Below are 22080 nucleotides of genomic sequence, written 5' to 3' on the forward strand. Positions count from 1 at the left end.
AAAAGGCAGTGCGCTAGCATGAATTAACTTGAGACAAATGTACACATTAGCACTCAATAAGTCATCAAAACTTACCTTTATGCATTCCCACATAGTATCAGCATTTGACACCAAATATGAGGTGAAAGAAAAATGGTAAAAATACAGTAGTAGTCTATCTGTGTGGCATGAGATAAAGTTAGCACACGCACAATGGACATGCGTCAAGGAGGATGGTTGTAACAAAGAGAATCCAGCCACTTTTCAAAATAAAACATAAAAAAAAATGGATTTTTTTTTTTTCTTTTTGTGCGGCCCGGGGGTTGGGGATCACTGATTTAGAGGATCTTTGACTAGCACCTTTGTAGTGGGCCCATAAAAACAGAGAGTGGTGTATCACATAGAGGATCTTTGACTAGCACCTTTGTAGTGGGCCCATAAAAACAGAGAGTGGCATGTCACATAGAGGATCTTTGACTAGCACCTTTGTAGTGGGCCCATAAAAACAGAGAGTGGTGTATCACATAGAGGATCTTTGACTAGCGCCTTTGTAGTGGGCCCATAAAAACGGAGAGTGGCGTGTCACATAGAGGATCTTTGGCGAGCGTTAGCGTAATGATCCTCACAGAGGAACTGCATGTGTTTGTTAGTGCAGAGCGAGCATGGCGTATCCAAGTACAGCTTGTTACACGACAGCAAACGGCAACAAAATATCACCAGAAAGTTTCCAATGACTCTTTATTAAGGTCATTTCAAAGTTTGTGTCTTCATGTACAAATATGACAAATGTGCACTTCTGTTGTTTTTTGTTTTTATTTAAAAAAGCACCCCCCTAACCCGGGTGCATAAATGTATGATGATAAACCACAAAGAAAGCATGGGAAAAAGGACCGTGTCTGTCCCAGACCTCAGTGGGTGGACTAAAAGTATCCTTCATGCCGCTGCAGCTGTCCACATTCCTCACAGGACGGAGGGGGTTGGGTTTGAGGGATGGAGGGGGTCCAACACTTCTTAACTGGAGTCTCCTTCAAAGTTAGCTTGTTAGCGAGTCCACTTAAGTGCAGATTACTGCTGAGTCATGCAGGCAGGTGACGGCCACCTTGCAACGTCCTGAGAAGCTTTTTAAGGCCTCCCACCCCCGCCTGCTGGCGATTTGTAAAGAGGGACGGGAGGGATTAGCGCGACTAAAAAAAGGGGAGGAGAGCGAGCGTTGACGTGTGAAGCAGCCTGGCCTTCCTCGTGTTTGTTTGCCACCTCGGCTCCAGGTAGGACTTTAAAATACGTCCCATCGTGTCCCACTTTCTACTCCTGCTCGCCCGCTGCGCTCGGCTGGAAGAAAAACAGCCCTTGAGCGATGCTTGCTGCTCCCAGTGGGAAACATTCCAGCTGTTAGTCCCCCGTTATGCCCTCAGTCTCGACTTGCAGGCCCCTGGAAGAGAAAGACAAGAGGAATGGAATCAAATGTGCCTTCAAATAAGAGCAGGGGTGTTCTGGCGGGGGCCACACAGGATGCTAAGAAGTGCATCTCAGCTTGGTCATGTGCAGGAGGTGTTATTAGTATCAACGTCACGCTTTTTTTCCATTTGAGTTTCTTTTTTTCCATTTTTTCCAAATATTACAACTTTTTCTTAAAGATTTTTTGTAAATGATCTTTTCATGATATTATAACTTTTTCACCTAATTTGATTTTATTCCCATAATAATTTCATTTTTTCCCTAAACCCCCCCAACTTTATGTGGTTTGGTTTGTTATAATATAATTAATATTCTGACTTGAGCTTATTTTTTCTTCAATATTTCAACTATGACATTATTTTTCCTCATAATATTAACATCTTATTCTCATTGAATTGGGACTTTTTATTTTGGTAGGATACAGCTTTTTTTTCTTAATATTTTGACTTTATTCTTATAAAATTACAGTTGTTTTTTTCATTTCTGCTTTTTTTAATTTTTATTTTCCAACTCTTTGAAATCTTCTGGCAATTATGAGATTATTCCCATCATATTTAGACTTTATTTCCATAATATTAACTTTTCCCCAACCTAATTTTTCAAAAATTAGAACTTTATTTTCTTTTTTTGGTCTTCATTACAACTTGGAAAAAAATACCCCATTTTTCTTTCATATTTAAACTCAATGACATGATTTTTCCTCATAATATTAAGAGCTTATCCTCGTAAAATTGCAACTTTTTTTCAGCTAGAATACGACTTTTTGCTCTTCACGTTTTGACTTTATCCTTGTAAAATTACAGCTGTTTTTTCCTCATTTCTGCTGTTTTTTTTCCAACTCTTTCAACTTTCTTCTTGTAAATTTTCCTCTTGTAAAAAAAATGAATCTAATGTTCCAAAAAACGCAACTTTATTTGTTGTTTTGTTTGCCTTTCAGTCTTATTTATTTCATATTTCAACTTTGTTGTTCCTCATAAGATTGCATCGTTATTCTCGTAAAATTACGACTTACATTACAACTTTGTTCACGTAACATTAAGACTTTATTTTTTTTTAAATTACTGTTTTTGATGTTCTTTTTTTCTGTTGTTGTTAAATGATATTTTTAGAATGTGCCACGGGCTGCAAAAGGCCCCCGGGCTGCGTTTTGCATCAGACCATGTGCTCCATTTTGGGTGACACCATCGGCTCCTCGAGGCTTTTTCCTGCCAAATGACAGCATCAGAGCCGTAAGAATCTATCCAACATTCATCCACGTGTGCCTTTCACACAGAACCCCGCAGAATGGATTGTGGCCGCAACGTTAAAGGTCCCCCGCCACCCAAAAGTGCCTTTTTAAATGATGTTGTCCCAGTAACATATGTTTATGTCTACAGTATCATCTCCCTGCTTGTGAACAGAGAGCAGGCTTTGCTGCACGTCTTAAACTAAACGCGCTTCCACCATCAGTCAGTCAGCGAGAGACGTGGGAGCGGTACGTTCCAGCACTGACTTTTTCTTCTCTTGCTGTTAAAATGTGAGCGTAAAGTTAGCAGTGCAGCTCGTAGCATTTAAGCTACAGACACACAAAGCGGTTGCCAGTCGGGTTTACTAAAAGCACTTTTAAAGCTTAACAAAAGAATTTGAATGGATTTAAAGGCTTGTTTTTGTCGTAGCTCTGTTGAAGACATTTGGACTCCCTCCTTCAAGATCTTCAATAAAGTGTTCATTGTTCCGTGCTTGGCACGGACGGGCGTGTGGTCCTGACTCTGGCTGGCAGAGAGTCGCCTGGGCCTCGGACTGTGGCGCAGAGAAAGGGGTCATTGTGTACGCGTCTGTCCATGACAGGGGTACGCCTCCCGGGGGCTACCGAGCAGCCTGTCACCGCCGGCCCGGACAGGCGGAGCCTCTAGAAGCGAGCTGCTGGCAGATGGAGGGTGGGCAGGCGGACCTTGTCTCACCGCCTCCGCCCCTCTGGTGTGCCTCTGGAGCTGCCGATTATAAGACCCGGACTGATCGGCTATGTGAAGCGAGAGTGCTCACCAAAGACCAGGGCTCTCATCTATAAAGCTCGCATGCACACAAAACAGGGCCGAAAAGCTGCGTACGGCGTTTTTTCCCCACGTACTGTGCGTCACCTGTAAATACGGAACCTGACGCGAGAACGTGCGCACCGCTACGCCGCCTTTGTAGCTGACGTACGCACTTTTCAGAGACATGGCAAAAACATGTACGGTGGTGAAGCGAAACCATTAGTTCTTCATAAAACCATGAGAATATACCGAATAGCTTGATGGCGTCAACGTCACCACGAAGTTCAATTATTTGAAAACATCCGTGTGGAATAACAGCAATTCAATGTCGGTGCTCATCATCAATGTCTTCATCGTCCCCGTTTCGAGTCCTGCCGTCCACCTTTAAATAAACACATTCTGCTGAGCTTATGTTCATCTAAAGCATCGGTGTACAAAGTGCGGCCCGGGGGCCAATTACTGCTTTTTTTATTGGCCCTCGACACATTCCAAAAATAGGATTAAACAATAAAATGAAAAAAAAAAAAAACAACCGCGCAAAAATGAAAAAAAGCAGTCATTTTACAAGAATAAAGACGAAATATTCAGGGAGTAAAGTCATTATATTCACAGAAAAATAGCATCAAGTTGAAATATTACGGGAAAAAAGTTGTAAGATAAGAAACAAACCAAACAAAGAATTTTAGGAAAATTAGGTTGGGTAAATTCTATAATGTTATGATAATAAAGTCAAAAATATTAAGAGAATAAGTTATATTAGGATGAGAAAAAAATTGTACAAGTAGAACATTGAAATATATATAAAAAAAAAAAACAGCCAAAAAGTAATATGAGGAGAAACGCTTCATAATAATATTACGCTTTGTCTCTGATAAAATGACTAAATATATCTTACACGTGTATATACACATTATATTCAATATTTTGTTTGGGTTTGTTTAAAAAAAAAAAAGATTTAAAAGCGGCCCCCGCATCTTTTGATTTTTCAGTATGCGGCCCTCAGTGGAAATAGTTTGGACACCCCTGATCTAGAGTGTGCTATCAATGAAGAAAAATGTAGAAACGTGCTCACTGAAAATGGAATATGTGCCTTCATATTGGACCACTTGCTTTTTAAAGTCTTTTTTATTTGTGATGCCACTGTTGCGTCTTTTTCCAGGCTTTCCACCTCCATTTGCGTGAAAGCCCGCTTCTTCACCCTCGTGGCCTCCCGCCAACACAATAAAAGCTGTTTAAATATAAGAAGAATAAGTGGAGGCGTGGAAAGGGCGTGACTTGAGGCGGAGCTGCGTTCGCTCACTTGTCCTCGAGGTGGAGTCTATGAACCACAAACTGCGTCAATGTGTGCGTACGCCACTTTTTACAGGTCGGAGTAATTTTGACCGTACGCACATTTTGGGTTTCTGGCGTACGCAGACTTTTAGTCAGAATTCCACGCACTATTTTTTATAGATGAGGCCCCAGGTCGCCCAGGCGCCCGCCCTCGACCGGACCCTTATGCTTGCTCCCGCAGGTGGTGGGTCTACGACGGGGGCATCCCATGTTGCAACACATGTAGACACGCTAAGATACTCCATTGTTAGTATCAACTTCGTTCTTTTCCCCTTTTTTTTTTTTTTTTTTTTTACCCATTTTTTCTTTTAATTTTCCAAATATTTCAACTTTCTTCTTAAATATTTTTTTGTAAATTTTCTTCTTGTCATATTTTGACTTTATTCCCCAAATATTTTGACTTTATTCCAAAAATATTTTGACTTTATTCCCCAAATATTTTGACTTTATTCCCCAAATATTTTTATTTTATTCCCCAAATATTTTGACTTAATTCCCCAAATATTTTGACTTTATTCCCCAAATATTTTGACTTTATTCCAAAAATATTTTGACTTAATTCCCCAAATATTTTGACTTTATTCCCCAAATATTTTGACTTTATTCCCCAAATATTTTGACTTTATTCCCCAAATATTTTTATTTTATTCCCCAAATATTTTGACTTAATTCCCCAAATATTTTGACTTTATTCCCCAAATATTTTGACTTTATTCCCATGATATCATAGCTTTTTCCCCAACCTAATTTTCCAAAAATGACAACTTTATTTTGTTTTGTTTGTTTCTCATAATATTAACACTTTTCTGACATGATTTTTCCTCATAATATTAATGATGTAATTATGAGATCATTCCCATAATATTTAGACTTTATTGCCATCATATTAACTTTTTCTCCAACATAATTTTCCAAAAATTTGAACTTTATTTTCTTTGTTTGTTCTTCATAACAACTTGAAAAAATACCCTATTTTTCTTTAATATTTCAACTCAATGACATGATTTTTCCTCATAAAATTAAGAGCTTGTTCTTCTAACGTTGCAATTTTTTTCTGCTAGAATGCAACTTTTTTCTCTTCATATTTTGACTTTATTCTCGTAGAATTACAGCTGTTGTTTCATTCCGAAGTTCTTCTCGTGAATGTTCTTTTCTTTTTCCAATGATGACTTTATTCCCATAATATTCTGACTTTTTTTGCAACCTACATTTTCCAAATATTACAACACTATTTGTTTTTCATATTAGAACTTTAAAAAGTCTTTCTTTCTTGAATATTTCAACTTTATGCTACTGAAATGACATTTTCCCCCACTGTTATTCTGTTATTCTTATTATTAACTTCTTCTCATTAGATGTGATAACTTTTTTCTCTTAACATTTGGTCTTTATCCTTGAAAAATGAGTGCTGATTTTCCATTTTTGCTGTTTTTTTTTTTTTTTTTTTTACTTTTCTTGTTCAATTATATTTTCAGAATGCGGCACGAGTTGCAAGAAAAGACGACTAGGCGTGGCCACTACGTGGAAATATCAGGTCACGCCCTGCCTTATTCCTCGCGGTCGGAACTGGGCTTCGATGTGTTGCATTACCGTATGTCTGACATACATACCGCACGCGTTGTTAGCTGCCTTGTTAGCATTGAGTGGCGCCGGTACGGCCGCGCTGTAACATGTTACTCCCGTCGCGGGTCACCGAATGTGGAGATGTGATTGAGGAGACAGGAGCGGAGGATAAACGCCATTTTCTCTCCACTGATCAACAAGCAACAACCACTTAACAACGTCCAACAATCACATGACCCAGAAACGCAAGTTTGTGGAAAAAAGTGTGACCGGCCATGATGAAAGAACGTAACATCACGAGTAAAAAAAACGATTTGTGACCTTCTTGGGCCACTTGATTGCATTTAGCTTTGTTTTTGGATTTCCTAAGATAACATTCATTGTGTTGTGACTTGAGTTGCAGGATTAGCCGCAGTAGACAACTGCATTTTGCGCTTTAGTGATGATTTATTTCGAACCGCTTCACTTATTTTTGATTTATTTTAAATGCATATGTTCCACTTTCAGGCCACACAGTCAGGAAGATCTGGGTTCGAATCTCCGTTGGGCATCTCTGTGCATGTTCTCCGGGTACTCCGGCTTCCTCCCACATTCCAAAAACATGCATGTTAGGTTAATTGGAGACTCTAAATTGTCCATAGGTATGAATGTGAGTGGTTGTTTGTCTATATGTGTCCTGCCATTGGCTGGCCACCAGTCCAGGGGGTACCCCGCCTGTCGCCCCCACAGTCAGCTGGGATAGGCTCCAGCATACCCCCGCGACCCTATTAAAAAGGATGGGTGCTCCATTTTCATCGTGTTCTATTATATGGTTTAACTTGACCTTTTTTCTCTTTTCTTTAAAGATATTTCAAAATAAGACATTTTAGAGGTGTAATTCGAGTATTGTGAAAGCGGCAAATGGTGATATTTTTGCCCAAAGTTATCAGACCGCCAGAATGTCATACCAGTCCACGCCCACTGAAGACATTCAGTGAAAAATAACCTCGTTCGCGTGATGTAGGATTGCAGCTACGGGAGATCGGAGAGTGCTGTGTGTTCGCGGAGGCCTGGCTGGACGAAGGATTTACCGGACTCGGCGATCCGGTTGGGGACATTTGCCGCTTGCCGGGGCGATCGGACTTCGGCGTCTTGTGGACACAGAGCCTCGGGACTGTTCTCCCTGAATGTTAGCAGCATGTAGGCTTTCCCACGAGGGCAAATAGCATCCTGGACCAAGTCTACAGCAACATGAAAGGTGCTGTGAAGGCTCTTCCAAGTCCCCATTTTGAAAAAGCTAATGTCTTTATTGGTATTAATGTTTCTTCTGTTCTTATTCATTTTCTTGTGTTTTTCTTTCTTTCCTTCTGCTGGGAGAATGAACAGAACAAGAATTTCATTGCATAGCAGAACTACCTGTTCTACTGTGCATATGACAATAAAACTCTTGAATCTTGTTTTGTTGAAAAGCCCAAAGGATGCAGCGCTCTACCAAAGAACACGACTTCCCGCTCTCATTGACCGAGTTTATTGCGAGTGTAGAGCAGCGATTCATTTGCGTTTGTTAATAAGCACGTCTCCTAAACCGTGTCATGTTGTTTCAGGGTGTGTTTAGCTTGGAGAGCAAAAACAAAACATAACTTCCATGAGTCAGAAATGGAGCCAGATAACGGCAGATCTGGCATTTGTCCGCTTGTGCCTTTTACACAGAACCACATGAAAGCGGGATAGACTCATCTGCGATGGCATGTCTGGCTCTGTGTTGGTGCATTGTAGACAGAACACGAGTGAGTAATGCACAGTGCGAAAGGGTCTACACCTGGCCTGGCCAACCCGCGGCTCGCGAGCCTCATGCGGCTCTTTAACTAGTTTCATGCGGCTCTTCAGGAGCTGTCACATGACATGCGTCAAAAATGCTTGGCTGGCGCTGTCATTCACTCCCCCTACAGCTAGATGGCACACTGACCATGCAAGCCTGTTTGAGTGACGTCAAACGAGCGACGAGAGCATCTTTGGTGTGACATCATTTGTGTTGTAAACAATTTCCGTCAAGTTACCTCTTGAAATGGCAGGGAAAAAAAGCACAGCCAAACGAAAATATGAAGAAGAACACAGGACGTTTTTGCCAGAGTGGGAGAGTTTATATTTTTTTGTTGAACGTAATGGCAAGCCCATCTGCCTTATATGTCACGCAGCATTAGCGCATTTCAAAGCTTCAAATCTTCAGCGTCACTTCAGCTCACTCCACCCTAACATCGAACAGGAATTTCCAAAAGGGACTGAACTTCGCAAGAACAAGTTGGTCGCTTTGAAAAGCCAAGCAGAAAAGCAGGTGCAGTTTTTCCAAAAATTTACAAAACACTCGGAGACCGTAACGCTTGCATCATATCAGCTGGCTTGGAACATAGCACGGGCTAAAAAGCCATACAACGAAGGGGACTTCATTAAAAAATGCCTCATTGACGCCTTTGAAATCTTGGCTCCTGGAGACGACAAACTAAAACGGAGCGTATCAGACGTTCAACTGTCCCGCCACAGTGTTAAACGCAGAATATCGGATATTAAGTTGCACTCTGACCTTCAGGCATGTGAGTATTTTAGTGTGGCATTGGATGAGGGTTGTGACATACAAGACAAGCCTCAGTTGGCAATATTTGCACGGTCTGTGTCAAATGAATGTATGATGAAAGAAGAACTCCTTGATATTGTGCCATTAAAAGACAGAACCCGTGGCATAGGTCCGTGTATGCGTGCATATGATGTTCATGTGTACCCATGTGTATGATGTGGCTCTTTGCAGTAACACAGAAAAATAAGTGGCTCTTAGTCTCTGACTAGTTGGCCACCCCTAGTCTACACGGAAGAACACGGCTGTAAACCTTCGAGTAGTTTCTTACTTTCATCTGCCTGCCTGCCTGCCTGCCTGCCTGCCTGCCTGCGGCCTTTGGGGCAGGCGCAAGGGTACCCCATGAACTCTGCCTAGCAACAAGTGACCAGGAAGCAAAGAGTTTTCTCCTCACCGTGACACGGTCATGTGGTTTTGTCCACGCCGTGTCTCGGGTAGCCCAGCTGCCTCATGACCTCGCTGCAGTAGGCCTCCACCTGGTTGATCTGCTCCACGCTGAGACGCTCTCTCCAGGCGTAGATAGCCTCCTTGGCGTCCCGGGACGAGATGAGGAAGGGCTTGTCCGAGGAGTAGCCTCGGCCGTGGGTCATGTTGAGAGCAAAGCTCTCCAGCGCCGCCGATGAGGTCAGGTTGGAGAAGCGGTAGAGTTTCTGGAGCTCCTGGGCAGGGTGCAGCACCAGGTCCTCGTAGCGGATGCGGTGGTAGCTCCTCCGCACCCAGGGCGGCGCGTTGGACACCAGCATCATGTCGCTCAGCCAGTTGTCGCAGATGAGCTCCATGGCGCTGGACACGTAGTTCTCGGCCCGGTTCATCCGGTTGTTGGGCACCAGCAGACGCTTGTACTTGTCATTCTGCTTCTTGCTCCTCAGCACCTGGATGCTCTCCTTCACCAGCGCTTGCTTGGACTTCAGGCGGGAGTTGTGGACCGCCCTAGGGTCCCGAAAGAGCTGCACGATGTGGAGCTTTACGGCCGGGTCCTTCATCAGGGGCACCAGGGTGTTGAGGTCCAAAACACGCACCCCTTTAATGACCACCACAGGGTACTTCTTGCACTCCCGCTCCAGATCCCTGATGTCCCGCTTGGGGCACTTGGCGCAGCGGTCCTCCTGGACCAGACCGACATGGTGCCGCTTGTGAGCGTCGCACAGCGGCTCGGAGCACACAACCTTGTTCATCTTCCAGCCGAAGATGAAGGCGGTGGTGAGGTTCTGCGTGCCGGCGTAGAGCTTGAGCACGGAGAAGTCGCAGCGGAACAAGGCGCTCATCATGTCGCGCACGGCGCCCTGCAGGCTGCCCGCGTCGCCCGGGTACAAAGCCTGCCAGATGTGCCACATGGGCTCGTACAGGTAGAAGACATCTGGGTGCTGGTTGAAGAGCTCCCCCAGGAACGACGAGCCGGTCCTCCAGGTGGCGTGCAAGTAGATGTGCGTGCGGGGCCGGCTGCTGTTCCCGGGCGCCTCTGTGGCGTTAGCGCCGTCCACCTTGTCGCCGCGCTCCCACAGCACCGCCACTGCGTTCTTCAGGTCCGAGCAGCGGGACTGCTGCTGCAGCAGCTTGGCGCCATGCAGCGACTTGTCTCCGAAGTCGAACACATACGGGATGAGCAGGAGCAGACCCGAGTAGGCGAGGATCAGAATCAAGTATTTCTTTTGCAGCCTCCTCTTCATCTCTTGGTTGTGGACGGGTCGCTGCAGTCAAAGCGCTGTGACGGCTGCAGCGAAGTTCTGGTCGATCGGCAGTGAAGCGGCTGGGACTGTGGGGACGAATAAGCCACGCCCCGTTTGCAAAAAAACACGCACACGCACACAAATCTATCAAGTTTGCCCACGCACACGCTTCAGTGTTGCACTTAATGTAATGTTGGAGCACTTTAAAGTGATACATGTCGCTTTTAATTGTGCATCTGATGGAAAACTCTTTAAAATCGCGTTGCTGGGATGAGAGAGAAGTGCCGGAGACTTTTTACAGGGAAGATTGCCCAGTGTTGCCATCTTCTGTAACCGAGCAACGTTAGCTGCTGGAGTTTAAACTTAACATATCAGCTTTGGATTCAAAAGACCAGGTACAAAATCAAACTATAACACCTCTGTTGTAAATTGATGTTTATTTGGGGTGAAATGTGCAAGGTTACAAAAAAGGCTTGAATAATAACTTCCTGTTCGTGACGTAACCGCGTAGTGAATTGTGGGAAACAGGTAAATAAAATGCCGTGACCCTGCTTCCATTGCATAATTGTAGCTCTTATTTCATTTTGCGTTAATTTAAAAGTGTAAATCAACAGTACATGTAAAATACAATAAAGAAATAGCTACAAAGTGCATTTAAATCCGCGTTTTGTTCCGCGCATGCGCAACCCTATTCAGGAAGCTATCGTCGCGCGCTGTTGGGTGAAGATGGTGCTGCAGTTCAGGCTGCTTAGGCTACAGAAACACACAAACAATCAAACAAATACATAAATAGACAGATAATTTACTCATCTCCAAGAGAAATGCACGGTGCGGTATTGTGGTATTATGGCATGATGGTATTACCCTGGTTATATTAGCGCGTTATTTAGCGGCCAACCTGACAGATATTGGTCATGGCTCACTGGAGCACCTTCGAGAAGGAGACGGAGAGGGAGACCAAGAAGCTGATCAGGTGTGTTTGTAGTCTAGCGGAGGATGAGGAGGAGCCCAACTTCCAGCTGGCACTCAAATTTGCCTGGTCCAACTTCAGGTGAGACAATTATTGCACGGTTTATTTATATTATCTGCTCATTTGTTTCCCAGCAGCAGGAGTACTGATAGTAGTAGCAAAGTCTGATGTGTGTGCTTTGCTGTCAGGTTCCATCGTTTCCTGGATGTGGACAGTCACAAAGTGCAGCGTAGCGTCAGTGGGTGAGTGGGACTGTCTTTTATACACTAAGTCTTAAGATCGTGGGGGAAACATGACAAGTATTCACATTTTGTGCTGGTGGATTGTGACCAGACTGTCCAAAAATCTGACTTTCATGTCGTTTCCTGTCACATTATAACATAACCCGTCCGGGTAGAACCTGCACACGCTCAGGACTCGAACCGAGAGTCGAGAGCGCAAAGCATTGAGCTAAAAGCCCAAACTGTCAATTCGGTCTCTCTTAAGGCCCCAGAGCAGGCACAGCCATCCTTGGTGGCATCCACTAGACTAACATCGTCATGGCCTCCTGATGGCAAAGGCCAAAGGGCTTTTGCATTGCTGCTGAGGTTGGACGCAAAGAGTGAGTGAGATAGTGGTTTGAGTCGATGACCCTCTGTTCTTTTGTGGCGAATGTTTGCTAAGCTACAAGTATTAGCATAAAAAGAGCACTTCCTTAAAGCAAGTTGTAGTTTGCCTCTGACCATTTCCTATGCCACTCAAGCTCGCCACAGTATGTTGTATTATAATGACTTATGTGCTATGCTGACTTTTTATGCTTTATCACTATACTGTATATTTGTCAGTTATTACCAACTTAGGGGAAATCAAATGGGTTTTCTGCCTAAAAGTGCCTATTTTTGGAGATAAAAAGTGCAAATGGGTGAGTTTTCCCACAAATACAACTTTTTGATCAAAAATTGTCTGCCGCCGATACCCATACAATTACAATACTTGTTTGCTTGCAACCGTGCCAAAAAATACCAGCAAATGGAGCTAGAGGACTATCAGAAAACGCAGCTAGAAGACTATTGCCAAATGCGGATAGAAGAGTATCAGCGAATGTACTGTAGCTAAAAGGCTATTAGCAAATGTAGCTAAAAGAACATCATCAAACATAGCTAGAAGGCTATCAGCAAAAAATGCCACAGGACTCTCAGCGAACGTAGCTAGAAGACTATCTGCAAACATAGCCAGAAGAGCCACAGGACTATCAGTGAAGGTACAGTACCTAAAAGACTATTAGCAAACGTGGCCAAAAGAGTATCAGCAAACATAGCTTGAAGAATATCAGCAAACATAGCCAAAAAAGTATCAGTAAATGTAGCTAAAAGAGCAGATGTAGCTAGAAGACTATCAGCAAACGTGGCCAAAAGAGTATCAGCAAATGTAGCTAAAACAGCATAAGCGAACCTAGCTAGAAGAATATCAGTGAAAGTACCCAGAAAACAATCAGCAAATGTAGCCAAAAGAGTATTAGCAAAAATAGCTTAATAGCTAAATAGCTAATTTTAGCTACATTAAACTGATACTTTTTCAGCTATGTTTGCTGATATTCTTCAAGCTATGTTTGCTGATGCGCTTTTAGCTACGGTTGCTGATACTCTTGTATTTGTGTTTGCTGATAGTCGTCCAGCTGCATTTTCTAGCCATGTTAGCTGATGCTCTTTTGGTCACATTTACTGATACTGTTTTGGCTACGTTTGCTGCTCGGCCTCCAGCGGCGTTTGCTGATGCTCTGTTAGGTGCATTTGCTGCTACTCTTTTGGCTAAATTTGCTGATGTTCTTCTAGCCTCGTTTGCTGACAACAACACGTTGACAACATTAAAGCACAGATATAGCTCATGGATTGGAACCCTCCGCAGTTGGTATCGGCAGTTGGTATCGACATGAATTACGCTGGAATAAGAACCCGATATCGATACGGGTTCGGATCGGCCCCATACCTATTGCGAATGCTGAGTTGGCATCCACTGTATGAACGTGCGCCTTATACAATAAATACAAGTAACAGAAAACTTTGGTAAACATCTTTTTCCAGAATCTATGAGAAACTCATGGTCCACTCGGAAGTGAGTAAAGCCGAAAGCTGGATGAGGCTGACTGAGGAGTTCCTAAACTCACCTTTATCTAATTCCAACGATACAAAGGTACAACAACATGGCTCATATATATCTTTGAAAATCCCACAAGGCTTGATAAGCAACATGCGGTCATTGTGTTGCGTTGCAGACCGATGCCCACTACAGCATACTGTCACTGCTGCTATGCTTATCGGGCTCGCCCTCCAACACCAACTTTACGGAGAGACCCCGTGTGAAGGAGGCTGGTAGGTTGGCGTTTCAGCACATCTTCATTTTCACTTTTAAATATTCAGTTTTAACGGCGTCCTCCGCAGAGCCAGAGGACAGCTTTGACTGGGCCACATATCTGATGGAGGGAGAGGACGTAGACCGCGGCCCGTTCCCAGATACGCCTGTGAGTAATATCCCTATCACGGTGTTTCCCACAGGGCTGCGATCTATTTGTGGTGGCTGTGGGATGCCATAAGCACGTAATCGTCTAATTTGTATAATTGCAACATTCATATGTAATGTGTTTATGAGCCAGGGGGAACAAGTAGAGCCCAATCGATTTGCGGCGGTCGATGCTAACAATTCCTACGTTAAAGGTGTGGTGTGGCGAGGTGTCACTATGCCAGCAATGTAGTTGTTCAGCGTAACAATGTTCAGAACGATAATAATAAGAGTGTTGCTGTAGCCACAGGCCACATTATGGAGATGGAGGCTTTTTGGAGGTTTTTTCAGAAGGCTTTATAGGCGGAATAGTTGTTTCCCATCACATGCATTCTTAGCTGCCTCTTTTTTAGCTCTTTTTATGTCTTTAGAACGCACAGGAAAGAGAAAAGTGAAGAAAAGTAAACAAGTGTTCATGTCTCGCATAAGGATTGTGGGTGATTGTGGGTGAAAATTCTACGTCCGTACGGTAGATATTACCGAAATCTGCTTGTGAACTTCATCCAATTCCTAAAATGAACCATGGCTCATGTGACTTCATCCCCAAGGACAATCATGAACACTATGCTTCATTTTGAATGTATTTTCTGTGATATAATGTCGGACATTAAAGTTAAATGGCGCTGAGGTTAAATCCATTGGGAATTAAACTGTGTTGTTTGAGGGGGAAACACACCTCCATTTATGTTCGGCTGTGTTGTGATGCCGCCACAAAAGGGCGAAAGAGGAAACGTGATGACGACCATAGAACAGGAAATGGCACTTAATGCGACAGGAAAGCTGGCTGCTCAGTAGAGTATGGCTCAGTCCACGTTTTTTCCACTTGTATGACAGTTAAGAATGTTGTGTGCACAGTAATAGAGCTTTGGAACGGATAAGATCAAGTTCTCTTCTTGGGTTTTTACGGGATTTGTTCCATGTGGAACCTTCAGGAGTGGTCTGAGGAGGAGAGCGAGGATGAGGACGGCCATCAGCCAATCAGCAGGGAGGACTCCGGGATCCAGCTGGACAAAACCCCCCAGGAGGACAAAGACAATGCAAGCAAGACAGTCCCAGTCACGTGGACAGGTAGGAGCCAATCCCCAGCTAACAAATATGAACCCTGATTGACGACACGTGTCATTGCAGTGGGCGAACCCGATGCCCGGGCCTGGCTCGAGCGGCATGTGGTGACCCCCTACTGGGTGCCGCACAGCCCTCGATTCGCCCACAGCCTCCATTTGCACTCCAACCTGCTCAATGTCTGGTAAGACCCCGGCACATTTTTGTGTTTTAGGATACACTTCAAAGACACGGATGGAATATTGCAAAATGTCAGTGTCCGCCTCCACAGGGACCAGCACCTGTACAACACGGATCCCCTGTATCTGCCTGAAGAAAAAGCCTTTGTCACAGAGACACAAGCTATCAGAGAAACACTGTGGTGAGTAGCTTGGTGTTGCTCTTTGCTAGCATCCACAACATACACTATCTTTAAAAAGTCAACACCTATTTTATATTTTCTCAACGGCTGGTACTATAGAAAATAAAGTGGATATACAGTGGGTTCACATTGGTCATTCAAGGGAAATTTGTGGACTTTTGGTCAAAAAGTTATTATTTTTCTCCAGAAATGTGTGTTTTTGTATCTTCTTGTACACACCATAAGTCACCATCATGTATAAATAGGTGATAATACGGGTCAAATTTAAAGCACATACATGTACCACTGTTACTATTACCGCTAACATAGTCGCTAGCAGCTAGCATTGCCGCTGTCATTGCCACTAACATTGCCAATATGATAAGCGGCATAGAAAATGGATGGATGGACATTGCAGCTACCATTGCTGCTAACATTGCGCAAACATTTCTACTAACATAGCCACTGGCGTTGCCTACCGTTGACATTGCCACTCACTTTGTTGCTGTCATTTCCGCTAACATTGCCGCTAACGTAGCCGCTGTCATTGCCTGCTGCAACATTGCCGCCCTGTCATTGCTACCAACATTTCCTCTAACATTGCTGCTTAGAGTTGTGTGGAGTGCTTGTACAAACTTTCAAATGGTCCTTTACTGCTGTCTTTTTTTCTTTTTTTTTAATCGCAGTAAAAAGTAGATTCCACTTCATGACAGTAGGGGGAGCACTTGTCCTGAATGCTACTTGAATTATTATTACGTCAAATTGTGTTGCAGGCTTCTGTCTGGGGTTAAGAAACACTTCTTATTCCAGCATCACGATGGAAAAGTGTCAGTCAGGAATAACGTGGTGGTAACTCATCTCACCGGTGTACGTTCAAACAACAGTGCATCTGTAATTTGCTTTGTCTCGCATAAAAATGAGCATTCTCTTCTCCCGTTTTGCCGTAGAACTGCCTGCGCTCCGTGCTGGAGCACATCGCCGTGTACGGCCAGGCGGTGTCGCGGCTGCAGAGGTTCATCGACGAGGTGACGGGGCACAGCCCGGAGGTCGGCCCGGCCGGGTCTTGTTCCGCCCACGCCTCCAAGAGGGGCTCGGAGCCTCCCTTTAGGACCTACCAGGCCTTTGTGTGGGCCCTCAACAAGTTCTTCACCAGCTTCAAGGAGGAGCTTACAACCATCGAGAGAGGACTCGTCTGCAAAGGCAAGTACACTTGTGTTTATTACTACTACTACTACTACTACTACTACTACTACTACTACTACTACTGCTACTACTACTACTAATTAGCTTCCTCTGGTGTGCTGTCATCACTTTAATACCATGCGGTTCTTTTACAGACGAGACGGTGACCCTGTCGGCCGTTCTGGAGCGCCTCAACCCTCACCTCGCTCAAATCAAAGTGCTCCACAGGGTCTTCTGCACCGGGATCGCCGAGGTCCCCCCCGAGACCCCCAACGTGGTGCGGGCGTCCCACCTGCTCAACACGCTGTACAAAGCCATCATCGAGTACGACAGCGTCGGAGAAGCTTCCGAGCAGACGGTGAGTTTTTCTCGTCAGCTTCAACACAACGTACTGTAGCTCAGTGGTTCACACAGGACTGCGATCTATCTGTGGCGGTGGGTTGCGGCGCCGTCATGGTCGAATGAGCTTTTCAAACTTCTTTCACGACAGAAGATGAGGTTAGCGCCATGTAAGTGAGCGCTGATTTTAAAGATAATGTACACATTATTGTACATCTAATATCTCACTTTATTGTAGCATCCAGGGGTGTTGTGGGCACTTAAAATGTAAATTACATTTCAAGTTATGTGTTTGTTGTTACCCATGTAGAACGGTTGTTCATTGTTGCTGTCTTGCCTGGTGTGATGTTTGTTTTTTTTATTCGTACCGTGAGTTTGCACTGTGTTTGTATGACGTGTGTTAACAAGCAGTGTTTCTATGACTTTTACTAAACCTTGTTTCCAGTGAGGGCCACATCGTGAAAAATGAAAGCATGCAACTTTGCCGCTTTGATATTTTGTAAAGCAGTATGCTAAGAAGTTACGTACAGGGTATATTAAAAAAAACAACAACAAAAAAACAGACCGAATTGCAGCTTTGTGATATACTGGAGGTGAAAAAGTATTATTAGTATTAGTATTAGTATAGTATAACTTTGACCTTTGCTCTTTTTTTCCCCATATTTGCTGTTTTTAAAAATGTTTCAAATATTTCACCTTAAATAGTAAAATGATATCCAGTATTTAAATAACATAATATAAAAAGGGCTGTCAGAAATAACGCGTTAACGGCGGGAACTCATTTATTTACATATTTTTAGTGTAATTAGCACATGCGCGTACCAGAGCAAGCACGCGTCTCTGTGATGACCACAACGTCCCCACACAGTCACACAGAATCTGACGCTGTTTTCTAACCTCATTCTCACCTGAACACATCAACAGCAGTGCAATTCCAGAAGTATGTACGTACACGTATATGTATGTGTATATCTCACGTCTCTAGTCTGTTCTTCCTGGGAACGGCACTTCCCCATTGGCATTACAAGAACGCGAGATGCATTCAGGGACACTCCGAACATCATATAAACGGCTTCATAGTGCGTGTGTAAATAGATAAACATATTTGCTACATTTAAGTATGCTGGAAACGCAACCCCTCATTGCTCATAATAACACGTTTCAAAGTGGGATTTAAATGTTCTGCTACTGTGAAAGAGACTATCCATCCATTCATTTTCTGTTAGGGTCACGGGGGCTTGCTGGAGCCTATCCCAGCTGACTTCAGGTATACCCTGGACTGGTCGCCAGCCAATGGCAGGGCACATATAGACAAACAACCATTCACACTCACATTCATACCTATGGACAATTTAGAGTCACCAATTAACCTTTTTGGAATGTGGGAGGGATCCAAAGTACCCGGAGAAAACCCACGCACACACGGGGAGAACATGCAAACTCCACACAGAAATGCCCAAGGGAGAATCAAACCCAGACTGTTACTGTGTGGCCAACATGCTAACCACTAGACCACCGTGCGTCACTGAAAGAGACTAGTGTTAGATAAATAGATTTGTAGACCTGTGTGGTATCTTTTAGCTTGATTGACACATTCAGTTCATTTGGGGCTGTCAATACACACAAATACACAGCAGATAATCCATTTATCTTTTTATTCATCAAATACAGTAAAAATGGGCATATTTCAGACATAGTTGCTGATTTGGTGATTAATCATGATTAATTAATTTAAAAACTGTGATTAATCTGATTACAAATTTTAACTGTTTGACAGCTTTAATTAAATTACTCTTTGTAAATGTTCGTCATGTTTATTGTCATAATACTTTGACTTTATTTCCATAGCATAACACATTTTTCCCCAACCTAGTTTTTGAAAAATTACAACTTTATTTTGTTTTGTTTGTTATATTGACTTTTACAATTTTTAAAAATGTTTTATTTTAATATTTTACCTCAATACTACTAAAATGACATTAATGTTCCTCATAATATTACAAGTTTAAAAACCCATAATATTTAACGTAAAATTGCGACTTTTTTTCTTGTTTAAATACATTTTTAATGTTTTTTTTCTCTTAATGTTTGACTTTATTCTCGTAAAATTACAGTTGTTTTTTTATTCATTTCTGATGTTTTTTTTTTTTATTTTCCAACTATTTCACCTTTCTTGTAAATGTAATACCTCATTCCTGTAATATTTTGACTTTATTCTCATATTATCCTTTTCCAAAAATGACAACTTTCTTTTTTGTTGTTTGTTTCTCATAATATTGCGACTTTTAAAAAAATAACGTATTTTTTATTTTATATTTTAACTCTATGCTACTGAAATGACATTACTTTTCTCAGTTTATTCTCATAAAATTGTGACTTTTTTCCGTCGCTTGAATATGAGTTTTTTCTTTCCATATTTTTACTTTATTCTTATAAAATTGCAGCTGTTTTTTATTTTAAATTTTCCTACTATTTCAACTTCTTCCTGTAAATTTTCTTCTCGTAATTATGACTTTATTCCCATAATATAATGACTTTATTCCTGCAACATCATAACTTTTTCCACAACCTAATTTCCCAAAAATGTTGTTTTGTTGGTTTTTCATAATATTACGGCTTAAAAAAAACATACTTTTTCTTTAGTAGTTCAACTTTATGCCACTAAAATTATTTATTATATATTTTTTCTCATAATATTACAACGTTATTCTCGTAAAATTACAACTGGATTACAACTTTTTTCTTATAATATTTTGAATTTATTCTCGTAAAATTCCTTCAGATTTTTTCATATTTGCTGTTTTTTTTTTTTTTTTTTAATAATTTTTAGAATGTGCCTCTGGACAATATAATAACAGCCGCGGGCCGCAGTTTGGCCACACCTGCCTTTTACTGTGTGCCGTTGTAACGTCGTATAATGTGCTATTATTAAATGGGCAGTGCGGTCCAAATTTTTTTGTGGCGGGCCGCTACAAATTAACGTATAAGAAACACTGTAGTTTGTAAGTTTGCATGATTGTCCACTAGGTGGCGTTACTCTTCTCACTGTGGACTGAGACCGTCAGACCATACTTGGAGATAGTGGACGAATGGATTGTCCACGGCCACCTGTTTGACCCCGCCAAGGAGTTCATTATCCAAAGGTAGGACCGAACAAATGCATTTGTGCGACTACATCAGGGCTTCTCAACTGGTGGGTTGGGACCCGGCAGTGGCTCGCAGACAGCTTGTCAAAAAAAACATAAAAATATGTACTTTGACGTCAAATTGAGTAATATTTTAGTCATCTTCCTTCTTGGTATATGTACATTGTACAGCTGTAAGTGGAATATCAGATTTTCTGGTCTTTTTGATATTTCATTTTACTTTATGCATTATTTGTATGCATCAAGTTATGTTGACAAAATGCCTTAATAAATTCCTCTAAAAAGCACTTTGGACATGCAATTATGTCTATTCGTGTTTTTCGAAAGATGATAGGCGATTAAAAAACCCCCCAAAAACATACATTTTGTAAAAGAAATAAAAATGACTTAAATAAAAGTGTAAAAAAAATTAAAATAAATACAAACATTTAAATTATTGAAATAAAAGTGTAAAACAATTAGAGAAAAATAAATAGAAATATAAATGACTTAAGTGTAAAAAGTAAAAATGAATACAAATAAAAATGACTTAATAATGTAAAAAAAATCAAAAATGTCTTAAATAAAAGTTTAAAAAAGAATTACAATAAATTAAAATAAAAAAGAATTAAAGTGTAAAAAACGATTAAAATAAATGCAAATAAAAAAGGAAAAATATAAAAATAAATAATACCAATAATTAAAATAAAATTTTAAAAAAGTAATTAAAATAATATAAATATCAATAAAGTGTAGAAAGTAAAAATTATATATTTTTTAAATGACTTAAATGAAATGTAACAAAAAACAACAATGACTTCAATAAAAGCGTAAAAAATAATAATAAATAAAATAAAAATGACTTAACGTGTAAAAAACCCCCAAAAAAACTACAAATAAAAATGACTTGAGTCAATGATGAGTACAAAAACAAACAAAAAGGACTTAAAAAAAAAATAAAAAATGTAAAAAAGAAATTGTCTAAATAAAATGATTTCAATAAAAGTGGCTAAATGACCGTCGGAAGATGTGGGTCCCAGGTTGAAACAATTTGGGAACCCCTGGACTGGATGGTATTAAAAAAAACATTCTTTCCATCAGGAACAAAGACGTGCCGGTGAACCACAGGGACTTCTGGTACGCCACCTACACGCTCTACAGCATATCCGAGACAGTGGAGAGCGAAATGAACGACGCGGCCAGCGGCAGCTCCGGAGGCGACGCTGCCGGCACCGGCAACAGGCAGCTCACCATGGTGTCCTTCCTCAAGCCCGTCCTCAAGCAGATCATCATGGCCGGGAAGTCCATGCAGCTGCTCAAAAACCTGCACTGTAAGGACCACCGACAATCTGACAGGTCCTCGAGAGGTTAGTGGGTTTTGTTTTTCGCCACAAACGTGACTTTCCCTGTGTTTGGATGTGTGTTAAGCCAGCACAGCAAGCACAGCCACCGTGCCGTGAGAAATCATCAATTCTCCAATTTCACTTCATTGGTGCACACCTCTTTTTTAATTATTTTATTTTGTTTTGTTTGCTTCTCATAATATTACAACTTAAAGATTAAAAAAAAAAAAATTACTCTATGCTACAAAAATGACATTATTTTTCCTCCCTAATGTTACGTGTTTATTCTCATAAAATTGTGACTTTTTTTCTCTCGTTAGCTTTTTTCTTGTAATATTTTGGCTTTATTCTCTCTGTTTCCATTTCTGCTGTTGTTGCTTTTTTTTTTTTTTTCTTTTTTTAGATTTTTTTGTTTCAATATTTCAATATTCTTCTTCTCATAATATTACGACTTTAGACCCATAATATTTTCACCTTATTCCCATAACTTTTTCCCAACCTAATTGTCCAAAAATGACACATTTATTTTGTTTTGTTATATTTATATTTTTATCATAATATTTAAAAAAAG

At 41.6% G+C, this 22080-nt stretch overlaps 2 protein-coding genes across 2 annotated transcripts in view; one reads left to right on the forward strand and one right to left on the reverse strand.

Annotated features, from left to right (window-relative positions):
- Positions 1-271: 271 nt before the first annotated feature.
- On the reverse strand, positions 272-10686 carry chst7 (carbohydrate (N-acetylglucosamine 6-O) sulfotransferase 7). Its single transcript, XM_054790968.1, has 2 exons — positions 9341-10686; positions 272-1408 (listed from the first exon to the last, which is right to left on the reverse strand). The coding sequence occupies exon 1, from the start codon at positions 10611-10613 to the stop codon at positions 9351-9353; it is 1263 nt and encodes a 420-aa protein (XP_054646943.1). The 5' UTR covers positions 10614-10686; the 3' UTR covers positions 272-1408; positions 9341-9350.
- The window catches only part of tubgcp5 (tubulin, gamma complex associated protein 5), a 22258-nt gene continuing 9916 nt past the window's right edge, over positions 9739-22080 (forward strand). Inside the window, exons 1-13 of the mRNA XM_054790967.1 lie at positions 9739-11664; positions 11772-11825; positions 13644-13752; positions 13835-13931; positions 14001-14080; positions 15051-15186; positions 15247-15364; positions 15452-15541; positions 16294-16387; positions 16468-16720; positions 16858-17060; positions 20069-20184; positions 21268-21533. Coding sequence (XP_054646942.1) covers positions 11528-11664; positions 11772-11825; positions 13644-13752; positions 13835-13931; positions 14001-14080; positions 15051-15186; positions 15247-15364; positions 15452-15541; positions 16294-16387; positions 16468-16720; positions 16858-17060; positions 20069-20184; positions 21268-21533 — 1753 coding nt within the window. The 5' untranslated portion in view covers positions 9739-11527. The remainder of the gene's footprint in view (positions 11665-11771; positions 11826-13643; positions 13753-13834; positions 13932-14000; positions 14081-15050; positions 15187-15246; positions 15365-15451; positions 15542-16293; positions 16388-16467; positions 16721-16857; positions 17061-20068; positions 20185-21267; positions 21534-22080) is intronic.

This window comes from Dunckerocampus dactyliophorus, chromosome 10 (genome assembly GCF_027744805.1).
Source record: "Dunckerocampus dactyliophorus isolate RoL2022-P2 chromosome 10, RoL_Ddac_1.1, whole genome shotgun sequence".
Taxonomy (NCBI): domain Eukaryota; kingdom Metazoa; phylum Chordata; class Actinopteri; order Syngnathiformes; family Syngnathidae; genus Dunckerocampus; species Dunckerocampus dactyliophorus.

Coding starts and splice junctions, on each gene's coding strand:
- chst7 (XM_054790968.1), bottom strand. CDS start 10,613: ATGAAGAGGAGGCTGCAAAAGAAATACTTGATTCTGATCCTCGCCTAC.